Source organism: Mercenaria mercenaria, chromosome 14, assembly GCF_021730395.1.
Source record: "Mercenaria mercenaria strain notata chromosome 14, MADL_Memer_1, whole genome shotgun sequence".
In the NCBI taxonomy this organism is placed as follows: Eukaryota; Metazoa; Mollusca; class Bivalvia; order Venerida; family Veneridae; genus Mercenaria; species Mercenaria mercenaria.
Genome location: NC_069374.1, coordinates 6,732,805 through 6,746,358, shown reverse-complemented (window position 1 = coordinate 6,746,358; position 13,554 = coordinate 6,732,805). Strand labels below are relative to the sequence as shown.

Here is a 13,554-nt window from a genome sequence, read left to right as displayed (position 1 = left end):
ACACATACGGCAACGGACAGCGTCAAACGATATGGCACGTAGAACACGTGTCAAAACAATACGGCAACGGAGGAGCGCCAAACGATAAAGTGTTGAGACAGAGGGAAACATACGGCAACGGTAAGAGCGTACAAACGCTATGCATGGAACAGAGGGAATAATACGGCAAACGGAGAATGCGTGCAAACGATATGGACATTGGAGACAGAGGAAACAATACGCAACGAGAGAGTACTTTAAACGATATTGGCAATAGAGACAGTGTCAACATGTATGGCAACGGAGTGGAAGCGTCAAACTATGGCATGGGAAGTGTCAAAACTGTAAGGCAACGGAGAGAGCGCCAAACGTATGGCATTGGAACAGGGGAAACAAATACGCAACGGAAGAGAGCTCAAACGATATGGCACTGGAGACAGTGTCAAACAGTATGGCAACGGAGTGAGCGTCAAACGATATGGCACTGGAGACAGTGTCAAACAGTATGGCAACGGAGAGAGCGTCAAACGATATGGCAGTGGAGAAAGTGTCAAACAATACGGCAACGGAGTGAGCGTCAAACGATATGGCACTGGAGACAGTGTCAAACAATACGGCAACGGAGAGAGCGCCAAACGATATGGCACTGGAGACAGAGGGAAACAATACGGCAACGGAGAGAGCGCCAAACGATATGGCATTGGAGACAGAGGGAAACAATACGGCAACGGAGAGAGCGTCAAACGATATGGCACTGGAGACAGTGTCAAACAGTATGGCAACGGAGTGAGCGTCAAACGATATGGCACTGGAGACAGTGTCAAACAATACGGCAACGGTGAGAGCGTCAAACTTTACGGCAACGGAGACAGAGGGGAACAATACGGCACTGGAGAGAGCGTCAAACGATATGGCACTGGAGACCGAGTCAAAAAGTACGGCACCGGAGAGAGCGCCAAACGATATGACACTGGAGACAGTGTCAAACGATATGACCATGGAGGCAGTGTCAAACAATATGGCAACGGAGAAAGTGTCAAACCATATGGCACTAGAAACAGTGTCAAACGAAATGGCACTGGAGACAGTGTCAAAAAATACGGAAACGTAGAGAGCGTCAAACAGAGTGGCAACGTGGGAAATATTACTAAATATAGCAAACTGGGTAGTGAGAAAGACCACGACGATAGTGTCCAAGTGCATGGCAACGGGAATAGAGCGAGTCAAGATATCGGGAGTATTCATGGTTTACAGTTAGCGAAGGCAGTAAGGCACGAATGTTCGTTACAACACACACAGCAACAGATCAAAACCATGATGCATTTTATACCTGGTAAAGAAATTCTATATTGTCCTGTAGAAAAAATCGCTACGACATTTTGGAGGAGGATTTTGTACACGTTCTCTATCAAAGACTCGAGGTATAAATTACCATTTGAGATTCCCGAAGACACGGCACAAGTAGAAATAAAGAAACGATTCTCAAAAACAATTGCTCCACATCTGCCAGTCAGTTCCTTTACATTTCTTTTCGTTCGAAATCCATTTTCTCGTATCTTATCAGCATTTATTGATAAAATAGTTGCCCCTAATCCATACTATTGGTTGCATTTTGGTGAGGCGGCTATACAACTTTACCGTAAAAGTGTAAATGGGTCTTCTTTTAAGGGCCACAGTATAACATTCGCTGAGTTTGTAAGATTTGTCACTGATGTGGAGTCCTCACCAAAAGTCTACAGTGATCCGCACATTAAAAGTATTGACAATAGTTGTCACCCTTGCGGCCACAATTATTCTTTTATTGGAAGAATGGAAACTTTTAAAGAGGATGCTTTGTATGTTTTACAAAAGTTGGACACACAACAACACATAGTAAAATCAATCGAGGATCAGTGGGAAGAACTTTCTATAGAAGCTGCAATTAAATTTAATATTGACTATTGTTTCATTAGCAAACAAAACATACTGAAATATATTTCATGGGAAAAGGCTTTGCAAAGACTCTGGCTTCATCTCCAAATGCGAGGTGTAATAGCTAAAAATCAAATTCTTAATATTACAAAGGAAACTGTTGAGAAACTTACTGTTACGGATTTTGTAGAACTTGCCAAGAAGGCCAATAAAGCTTCTAGTGAGTCGGAGTTAACCAGACAGAAGCTTGCAGTAAAGCGCGAAGCGTATGCTGGTGTAGGGCTTTCTAACTTAAAGAAATTCACAAAGCTATTCCGAAATGACTTTAATTTATTTGGATACAGCGATTCCCCATCGTATATATTTCAAAGTGCAGATTCACCAATAACACCCCAATTTTTCAATTACTCGCATCTCAACTAGTTAAAGGATAATGTACTGGGCGTATGCACGTGCTGAGGTAACGGGGAGGGGATGGGTTGTCAAGTGACAGAAAAAATCAACTATCATAGCTAAGGTAGGTTATAGCAAAAGTACGGAAATCTAGGTAACAGTTCAACCCCTATCTAAACAAACCCCTACCCGATGTTTATGTCAGACTGACGGAGTAAAGTCATAAGTTTACAATTGTTTAACGGAAACATTAAATTTTGGAATATTTTACAATACGAATTAACAGCAGGGAGGAATTTAAGTTGACGGAGTGCAGTCAGTAAATTAAAATGAATGAAGCTACAAACAGAAATCAAAGCCATCCAAGTTTGTATGTTCTTATCCAATATTCACCAAAATTGGTCACAATGTTTATAGGCATAATAATTATATCTGTCAGGTTGGATAACCGAGTAGTTTGTTCCAGTGGATCTGGAGTTATGGCCCTTGCATTACAAAAATGCGAGAATTAAGCATCTGCTCCCTAAGTAATTCTAATTAAGTGTTTACCAAAGCTGGTCATTATATTTACGGCAAAATATCTTCATAACCATCTATATAGTTCTAGTGGATCTAGAGGTCCGGCTTAGCCATACTTGAATATGAAAAATGACCTATATACAGGAGATTTTCAGATCCAGGATAGAAGTATAGATAATTTGATTAGGAGCATTTCCGACATTTTTAACTTTGAAACGTTATGCAGTGTGGCCTTTCAGCTACTTATGGATTCTGTTTTTCGTTACTTGCATTATTTCATATGGTACCGATCACTTACCGTTAGCTGTGAACATGATTTGGTTGTTAAATAGCTAATTCTTTGATTTTTATCTAAACAAGAGCTCGTAGAACACGAAATGCCACCCCCTTGATGCATTCAGTAAATGCACAAGGAACAGAAATTATCTGGTCACTGTACACGAAATATCTACTGTTCTGGGTCAATGTGACCGTGACCTTTGACCTAAACAAATTAATATGGGTCATCTGCTGGTCATGATAAACCTCCCTGTTACGTTTTGTGATCCTAGGATCAAGCATTCTTAAGTCATAGAAACGGATTGACTGTACCAGGTAAATGTGACCTAGACCTTTGACCTACTGCCCTTAAAGTTAGGTCAAATACATGTAATGCTAGTGTCTATGGTGAACTTGGGCGATAACCTTTATATGTGCATAGATATGTAAGAATAATTAAGTACTGGTTAAAAATTATTGAAAGTGAGAACATACTATCAATCAAAGTCTTGAGATGTCTGGTGGTTGTGGGTTTGCTAGATTTATTTTCATTTTAAATGCCAATCTATAAATATACATGTATAAGAAACAAATACTAATGTGCCTCATATATAAGATAAACTCTGCCTGTCCTTACATGAACAGCTGGAAGTCAGTGATGTAACCATGGGCTGGAATACCTAATCATTAACAGGTCTTGTATGATCTAAATGGCCAGTGTGAATGGATAGAGGATTGTATATGTATAAAAACGTTTAATGTCTTTTTGAATATGAGGGTTTTTTGGATATAATGCCAAGATGTTTTAGATTTTATTTTTGTAGACTTAGGATGGGTGGTCTGCCACTCAGAAAACAGACTGGCAGATATGGCAGAAATCAAATTCCTCGGGAGGAAAGATATTGTTTATATTGTTGGAAAGAAATACTTAAAAGTAGAATATTCTACACGTCCGTCGGTGTAGAAGTTCATACAGCTTCTTAATTCAAATAACACAACCCGGAACTTATTCAATTATCTAGATATGTAAAAGAAGCTCTAACCATCAGAAATGCAATTCTAACAGTTGAACGTTGATATCTTATGTTCATTTTCCACATATATTCTACTGTATATGTAATTATATTCAAGTATAAAATACTAAATATATAAGATTCATTATGTCATGTTTATATTATAATGTATTATAGATGATGTACTATGTACAAGTCTTAATAAATTATCTGTTCTGTTCTGTTCTGTTCATAAGATACTCAAACAGTAAAAAAAAAAGAAAAAAATGTTCAATGAAAAAAATGTAACAAGAGCTGTCAGTGGACAGCATGCTCGACTATTCTCAGTGCTTGATAGTATAATATAAGCTATGAGTAAAACTTTAACATTACAGTAAGCATATTCTAAGTCGAAAAGGGGCCATAATGCAGCCAAAATGCTTGATACAGTTGTCTTCTCCTGTTTACAGATTGGGGTCATGATGGTAAACAAGTAGGCAAAATATCAAAGCAATATCTCAATGGACTTTGAAAATATTTGGGGTGGTACACAAACTTTAACATTACAATAAGCATATTCTAAGTCGAAAAGGGGCCATAATTCAGTCAAAATGCTTGATAGAGTTGCCTCCTCCTTTTTACAGACTGGAGTCATGATGGTAAACAAGTAGGCAAAATATCATAGCAATATCTGAATGGACTTTGAAAATATTTGGGGTGGTATGCTAACTTTAACATTGCAATAAGCATATTCTATGTTGAAAAGGGGTCATAATTCAGTCAAAATGCTTCATACAGTTGCCTCCTCCTTTTTACAGACAAGGGTCATGATGGTTAACAAGTATGCAAAATATTAAAGCAATATCTCAATGGACTTTGAAAATATTTGGGGTGGTACGCAAACTTTAACATTAATTTTGTGTGACGCTCATGCTCACGCCGATGCCGGGGCGAGTAGGATAGCTCGACTATTATATACTAAGTTCATATAATAGTCGAGCTAAAAATGCAGTTTTTATTAAATTTTTTAGTATATCCCAGAAATTTTCTAAAAGAATAGAAATTCAAGCAAACATTTTTTTCATTTAAATTTTGGAATTTATTATTTTAAAATTACAATTAGTTGTCATTTGTGTAATACTCTGTGAATTAAAGTGAATTCCATAACGGTGACATACTCTCTGAAAATGGTAAGAGTATATATTGAAGTAGATATATGTAAAAGTTTAAAAGATCTGTACATAAAAATAATGTTCTTAAAACAGTTTGCAGCGAGGGTCCCTGAAATTTAAGAAATCACCTTTATTGTTATGTCAAAGTGTGAACAATAAACATGATAGAACATTACAATTCGAGGTAAGTTTTTGTTTCCAGTCAGCAGTTAGTGGTTCTGTCCTGGGCTATACTTCAATTATATGGTTTAGCAGCAATGTCAGCTGTTGCTTGTAAAGGTATGGTATCTCAATACCCTGGTACAGTTCCTGTTGCATCATTTATACAGGTTAATGTATAGTTGGTTAAAAAGCCGATTCATTGTTTTATGTCTGACCAACTTAAAATTATCTGACATACCTAACAAAAGATTGTGTCTTAAAACAGAAAATAAAACAACCCGTCTGATTTATAACAGATTTTTATTTGTTTGCATGTCTTTGCAGTAACATTATGTTCACTAACGATGAAAAACAAGGAATATTGTTACAACATAGCAACGGTAACTATGCAGCAGGAAAGTGTTACTTAGCAACAATTACCATAGCAACAATTACACACAGACACATAGACACAGCATTCATCATTCTGTAATATCAGATGGATATGAAAAATATTTAAAGGTAAATTTCTCAAGTCAAATTTTATCATGATGAAAAGATACTTTTTCAAGGAAAAACAAACAAACAAGATGTCTATATGTTTTATGCAAGTAACTAAAAGTGACAACACCTTCTTTATATTTTTCAAACAAGAGAAGAATCAATTCAGTAAAAAGTCCAGCTAATCCATATTCATATTTCGTTTACAGAAATATATAACTACTCACTCTTGAGCTGTCGGTATTACGTAATATTCACAATAAGAGGCAATATACCGCCCTTCTTCAGTAAATATCGTGTCATATCATATGGCTTAACAGCTGGAAATTGTTAAATTTTGTCAAAGTAACATTTCAGACCTAATGGGAAGAACCAATATTCATGTATTTATATCTACGCCGATATATAACACCATGTTTACAGTGTCATTTCACTTGACAATGTTACTGTTATTTCTTTGACCAGCTCCTGGTGAAGAAATTCAAATAAGAAAATCAAAACATGCTGTTAATAAGTTTGTCTTCTTTTTTAACTAAACTTGGCATAAAGCAGCATTTCCTAGATTTAGGCAGCATTTTAAGCAAGTGGTAAAAGCTCCCAATGTATACTGTACACAAATCCTTTGAACTGTAAAATCAGAAATGTTGTCTATATTTGCAACTTTCAGTATGTGTTAAAGTAAATACTCATGAATGTGCTGCTATCATTATAAACTGTCCTAAACGTTTCACAAGCTGGCATATGTCCTGAACATACTACCATGTGCACTAATTCAAATTTTAAAAACAACATTTTTTTTAGCCTTATTAAATATCTGTATTTCAAGTACCCTACAGTAACTGCCTATACAGCCCACTGAATCACTTAGTTTTTCTCTTCATTAACTATTATTATCAACTGAAAAGTACTTTCTCGTGCAGTTCTAATTAATTTCATTAAACTTTAGCATGTGAATATTGGAGAGCAACTGCTAAATACATTATCACCTGCTTTACACATTCCCAAATTCAATCTTTGAATGACAGCTATATGAAACAAACAAAAGCATGCAAATTGATAAAATACAAAAATCATAACAAATCATATATAAATTGTTCTTATATAAATCATAACATAATTTAGTGCAAAATAAATAAAAATAGTATCACAGACTGGTACAATGGTATTTCTAGTGAACTAGTACCATACTTTGGAATATTGTGGACACAGTCAATAACTGGATCAATTTGAAAAGCTTACAATTCAGTTCACCAATATCAGACAAGGTTTAACAGAGTACTTTTAAACATGTTAAGTGGTGAATATCACACAAATAAAAATAAAACCACATGGTTTCGTAAAAACTGCCTGGTCCAAAATTGGACTATGTACACTAAAATATACTAAAGTATGGTATATTATAAGTGAATATATAGTAGTTACAATATTTTTTCCTACACCTTAAACAAATTCTGTTGTTTTGGAGAATATACCCAATTTCATAAAACTTTCTGATTAGAAGATATACATTCATATGACTACAAGTATAATATGTAAATATACCCTGTACCCTTTTTAGTAAGAGTAAAATATTCCCTGAAGCCAAACACTGAAGTACAAATCACTTTAAAATAAATTTATAACCTATCCATACAGCAAGAATCCAGATCTTTTTGCTTGCCAGCTTTCACATCAAATAATCATGCAGTTTCAGCTAAACCATTTCAAGTCAGTTTTCAAAATTTGCTCTTGTTTGTGTAATTTTGTCTTCTCTCTCCCAACCTAGTTCATTTTATTCTATTTTTCATAATTGTAGTAATCTTTAACATTTTATTCAGCCTTAACAAAAGTTTAAATTTTATGCTGTTCTCTGTTTCACTGTACTATATTTTATATATATAATGAAACCCCTCTTTACCAGAACCCCGGCAGGAGAATCGACAACCCCTCCAAACTGACTGAACCATAGTCTTTGATCAGAATGGTTCTTTGCCTTCCTTTTTTCAAAAATAATGCCTTCAAACTGAAGACCTCTGAAAACTGAACTTTTCCTTTGGTCTTAAGGTGTTTGGTAGGGAGGGGTTCCAGTGCATATATTCTATTGCAAGTATCCAGTTCTTTATGCTTGCACAACATACTGTATCAATAAACAGTAAAGAAAAGTCTTAATTTTCTTCGAATGGCTGAAAATAACGGACAACTTCCAAACATGAATGAAAAGTGGAGAACGAATGATATTTAACACTGTCTCCACCTGTCAATCACTACATCTGCCAATTGAAAGACTTCCCCTCTACTCAGTAAGTTGACCAGGTGGGCTGTGAAAATGAAATCTATTTCAACTTAAATTAATATGATCATCTAAATTTTTTAAAATATTTCTTATTATTCATAAAGACTTCAACAAAACTGTGTTTTTCTCAATGCACAAGGGAACGTAAGTGAGAAATATTTTAAAACTCTGAAAAAGAGTATAATGTATTGGGCACAGAAAGAAGAAAAAGAACAACATGTTTTTGAAGTTCATGAAGGTTGAAAAATGCAGGTTACAGTGTACATGTATTCAGCAACTGATTATCAAAGCTTATAATATATCTGAGAGGTTATAACGCAAGATAAAACAATATATTGCACAATAAATGGCATCTGAATGTAGCAAACTACTGAAATATCTACAATCGTTACAGAATAAAAGACAAATTTCAATACTGTATGTCATTAATTTTGCAATGTGAAAATAATTGTTATGTGAACAGTAAATATATCTGAAATTAAAATCATGTATAAGTAAATGCAAAACACTTTCTTGAATTGGATAACCAGATTTTTGAGTACAGTGTAGTTGCACTCTTGAAAAGTTTTCATAGTTTTGGGGACTTAACTGATATAAAAATATCTGATGTTTTTCAGTTACATTCCTTACTTGCCCAAATTTTTTACTAGAATAAGTAATAGGATAATTTGTATCGATTATGTTGATAACAGCTACATTATAGTGAATGACAGAAACCATTTCATCCACAAATTCAACACAATTAAAACTATTCGCAACATTTCTGCATGCAAACATTCTCCTACTGGTAGTTTCTCAATATTTTTGTGGTGAAAAATAAAATTCACTGATCCCAGTATCAGGCGAATACCTCAAAGCCATTCTAAAACAATCAATAAACCAACAAAAAATAATACTTTAAAATTTCTTAACAAATCATTGAAATTCCATAAAAGGTAAGAAACCAACCTTTTTAACTTGATACTTTTGTACTTGATTAATTCCTTTTGATACTTTATGCTGTGATCTTATCATCTCTTCATAATAGAAGTATATTTGAGCCACGCCATGGGAAAACCAACAGTGGCTTTGCGACCAGCATGGATCCAGACCAGCCTGCGCATCCGCGCAGTCTGGTCAGGATCCATGCTGTTCGCTAACGGTTTTTCTAATTGCAGTAGACTTTAAAAGTGAACAGCACAGACCCTGACCAGACTGCGCGGATGCGCAGGCTGGTCTGGATCCTTGCTGGTCGCAAACCCACTATGTTGGTTTTCTCATGGCGCGGCTCATTTAAGTTTAGTTTAATCATCAAGAATATTACAAATGAGGACAACTATACTTCTTTAGTGAGATCGATACTGCATCAAAAAACTTTTCTACCTAACAAAGAAAGGCAGCAATTTTTTCTTCATGTCTACATTATTTCATATCTATACTAACTTTTACACTTTAATCAATTATTCTCAATATTATTATCTAGTGTATAGCACATGACTTTTAATATATTTGATAAAGTTTGTGAAGAACACTTCCAATTACCATGAAACACGTGTATTTGATCATTTTACTCCATTCTCACAAAACGCTTACACTTTTAACAATTTTTCCTCATTTACACCAGGAAGGACATCTAAAGCATAAATATACATTTACAATAATCAATTAAAATTTTCACATTTAATGATAAATAATGAGCTAATGTTTAATGAGAAAATGTAATCATAAAATAATCATGGAATAATAAGGTATAAACAAAGTAATTTATTCAATTAACATAATACACACTTTGTTCCATCTTTCATGTACATATATCTTCCCTTTCATGCTATAAATTTGTGAATGAATTTCATTCAGAACTCTTTCAAACTAACTAAACTTTCAGTTCAAAGAAAGGAACTACTGGCCTTGTCTAGGCCTGTCTGATGGATTTCTCTCTTTATGTAATACGGCCATATACTGAGTTCAAGTAATGAGCTGTGAGGATATGACCTTACACTATTGGATTCCCATTTTATATCCCAAGCTATGTGCCCTAGGTATTCTTTCTTGTCCCTTTTTTGTAATCATATATAACTTATATACCTCTGGATTAAATAAAATTGTTGTTATATTATTCAAACACAATACTTAAAGCAGCATATACACAAAAAACTTCAAATCCATGCATTTGCCAGGGCAATAGAGTTTGCTGACGTACACTATCTGGGTCAATGGTGTTATATACATTTGCCATAGCACTGGTGTTTGCTGACATACATGTGCCAGGGGCAATGGTGTTTTCCGACAAACGTGCCGTTGGCAATGGTGTTTTCCAACATACATGGGCCTGGGGCAATGGTGTTTGCCGACGTACATATGCCAGGGGCAATGGTGTTTTCCAACAAACATGTGCCAGGGGCAATGGCATTTTCCAACATACATGGGCCAGGGACAACGGTGTTTGCCGACATACATTTACAAATTTACAAAGGGCAATGTGGCTTGCCAACATATATGAGCCAGAGGCAATGTTGTAAGCTGACATACATGTGCCATGGGCAATGGTCTTTGCCAACATACATGTGCCATGGGCAATGGTGTTTGCCATTATACATGTTCCAAGGGCAGTGATGTTTTCCATTATACATGTACCAGGGGTAATTGTGTTTGCTGACATACATGTGTTTGGGGCAATGATGTTTGCAGATATACAAATAAGCAACTTAAACACACTCAAAAATATCACAGATTATTTCAACTCATGGTTTATCATTTTAAAAGGCTAAAAATATAATAATTAGTTTCCAAGATTCTCTAGTTCCAAACCTATATGTTCAGATGTTTCTACATTGATTAAACCAAACCTGAAGTTCTTTTCATCAAAATTTACATTTTTCTTTGTTCAAACACTTTTAAAATAAGTCAGGTAGGCAACTTCTGATTTAAACTTCTGTTTCAATGAGAAAACTAGATAGATCTTGCAACCTGTGAGAAAAGAATATTTTTCATAGCCAAGATATGACTGATAAAAGCATAAATTCCCGAAGACTGAACCCAGACTGCTAGTTCAAAGAATCTAAGCATTATATTGTTTAGCATAAAATGTATTTATACATACATAATCAGTAGGAACTACAAACTTTTTTAACTAGAATAATACTTCACCATAACTTACATTAACCATTCTTTTAGAGTTCTTGAAATGTTTTAAGGAATTGTAAAAAGAAAGTTAAACAAGAGCTGTCACTATTGGTGACAAATGCCCCCGCAGCGGCTTGACCTTTGACCTGGTGTCCCCAAAGTCAATAGGGGTCGTGTACTCAATAAGTACTATTAGCATGTGAAGTTTGAAGGTCCTGGGTGCAGTGGTTCACGAGTATAGTGCCTTCATGCAAAAAGTTAACGTTGTGACGAACGAACGAACGAACGAACGAACGGACGGACAGTTGAAAACTAATATGCCTCTCTTCGGGGGCATAAAAAAGGTCATTTTTCCATCCTACAACAAGTACTACCACGTAATAATATGTATAATCTCTTATTCAAAAACTATTTTAGAATACCATTCATGTCTTATCTCACATATCATTAATCTTCTAAAACACCATGTGTGTCTTAACATACTTCTACTCATAATAATATAATGATTTTACTACACATATGTAATAATATTGCACATTTTATCTGGATTACATGAATTATGCAGGCAGTGTGTATAATGATGGTGTGTTTTCATCATGTGTAAATAATTTGTGTTCTGTGACATACATCTTCTAATGAATAAGTAAATCTTCTTCTACCACAAACAAAATATAATTTTTGTAGTTTTTGGTGTGAATTTAATCTTTTTTTTCAATGAGGTCAATACGTAGCACCAGTCAAGAGTACTTAAATCTATTTTGTAATTCTATCTCGGTCCAAATCTTCAGATATTAAAACTATTTACTGGCAGGAGTTACTGTAATTGTAATAACCCCTCACAAATTACAGTTACCACTTTCAAGTTGTAATTACTAAATGCAAGTTGTTATTAATCCATACTCATTGTAATAACAACTTCTTAGATGTAATAACCAATCACAAGATGTAATCACAGTCTTTTGGCTGATGTAAAAATTCATTCTAAGTAATCACCATTCAGCAACTGTTATCATCACTCTAAAGTTGCAATTACTACTTATCACTCACAACTAATTGTAATTATCATTCACTAGTTATTATCATTTACAAGTTATAAATTTTAATTGCAGGGCCTTACTACCATTCCTCAGTACAAATCAAATGGCCCTAGCTATCCACTTAGACAACACTAAGACCTTTCTTAATACTAGGCCAAAATGAAACAATCTTGCATCGACAAATCATTTGACACAAAAAATTAAAAACTCAACTTCAATTTTCGCTAAAATCCATAGCACTTTAAGAATAATTTGACTAGTTCAGCTTGTTTAAAGTCATGAGAAGAAATAAGGGTATCTTACTTCATATAACCTTCAAATAATGCCTTGAATATATATATATATATATATCCAACACAACCAAACAGCATTAAATAAGTTAAGAATTACTATATATATATAAATCTATGTATCTCATAGAGTGACACATTACTTGGTATGAATATTCATGAGGCATAATGAGCTATGTATTCTAATGAGTTTAACACCTAATGAATATGCATTACTGATTCGGAATGATGTGAATAAAATACATAGCAATACTTATCATAATCATACCATACTTAAGCTTAAATGCTAAATAAATAAATGTAGCAAAATATCTTCTTTTTCCTTGATATTCTGTCCTCTAGTAATCTCAGTTACCTCCCTTGTTCTTCATGTTAGTACTACTTGCCTCCCTTGACTTGAGTCTAGGGGATTATGTCCGTTTTTCAGAAAATGATGTTTGAAGTTATCTCCCCTTTTAAAGAATTCTTCTACTGGGGCTAGTACATTATTGCACACAGATTTGTATGACTTCACATCAAGATCTTAACTGTTGATCACCATCATGAATTTCTCACTACTAACACACTGTGGAGTCCATGGAGAGTTATCTATCTTGTTATTGCAATTGTGTCTGCTGATTCTTTGACAAATGAACTTTGAAGTTTCAATTAACAACATTCAAAATGTACATAAAATCTTGCTAAGAAGGAAGCTTTTTACAGTTTGTTCATGGATTAAATAGGAACTTGCTTTCTCCTTGCAAGTTTGGACCTGAAAAAAAAGCAAGACAATTATTTAACAAAATTGACACAAAATGCATTCCACAAGAAACAAATCAAGTTACCTCACAAAGTTATAACAGCTGAAAATCAATGAAGCCAAAGTAGAAGAAACAGATGTTTAAATTGTACACACCAAGTTTAGTGAAAATGAATAACATTAAGTAGAAGGCACATTTAAATCAAACCTGCTAAATCAATGCATGGTTTCTTTACAAAGAATTTTAG

At 34.5% G+C, this 13,554-nt stretch overlaps 2 protein-coding genes across 2 annotated transcripts in view; one reads left to right on the top strand and one right to left on the bottom strand.

Moving 5' to 3' along the window:
- Positions 1–351: 351 nt before the first annotated feature.
- LOC128548631 (uncharacterized) lies at positions 352–4,444 on the top strand. The gene has a single exon (XM_053524005.1). The coding sequence runs from the start codon at positions 352–354 to the stop codon at positions 2,311–2,313; it is 1,962 nt and encodes a 653-aa protein (XP_053379980.1). The 3' UTR covers positions 2,314–4,444.
- A 1,223-nt stretch (positions 4,445–5,667) lies between these two features.
- LOC123528104 (kinesin-like protein unc-104) overlaps positions 5,668–13,554 on the bottom strand; it is a 116,926-nt gene continuing 109,039 nt past the window's right edge. Inside the window, exon 46 of the mRNA XM_053524004.1 lies at positions 5,668–13,318. Within this exon, the coding sequence (XP_053379979.1) occupies positions 13,282–13,318 (37 nt within the window). The 3' untranslated portion in view covers positions 5,668–13,281. The remainder of the gene's footprint in view (positions 13,319–13,554) is intronic.

Bases quoted from the DNA above. Each gene is read 5' to 3' on its own strand.
- LOC128548631 (XM_053524005.1), top strand. From the start codon at position 352: ATGGCATTGGAACAGGGGAAACAAATACGCAACGGAAGAGAGCTCAAA.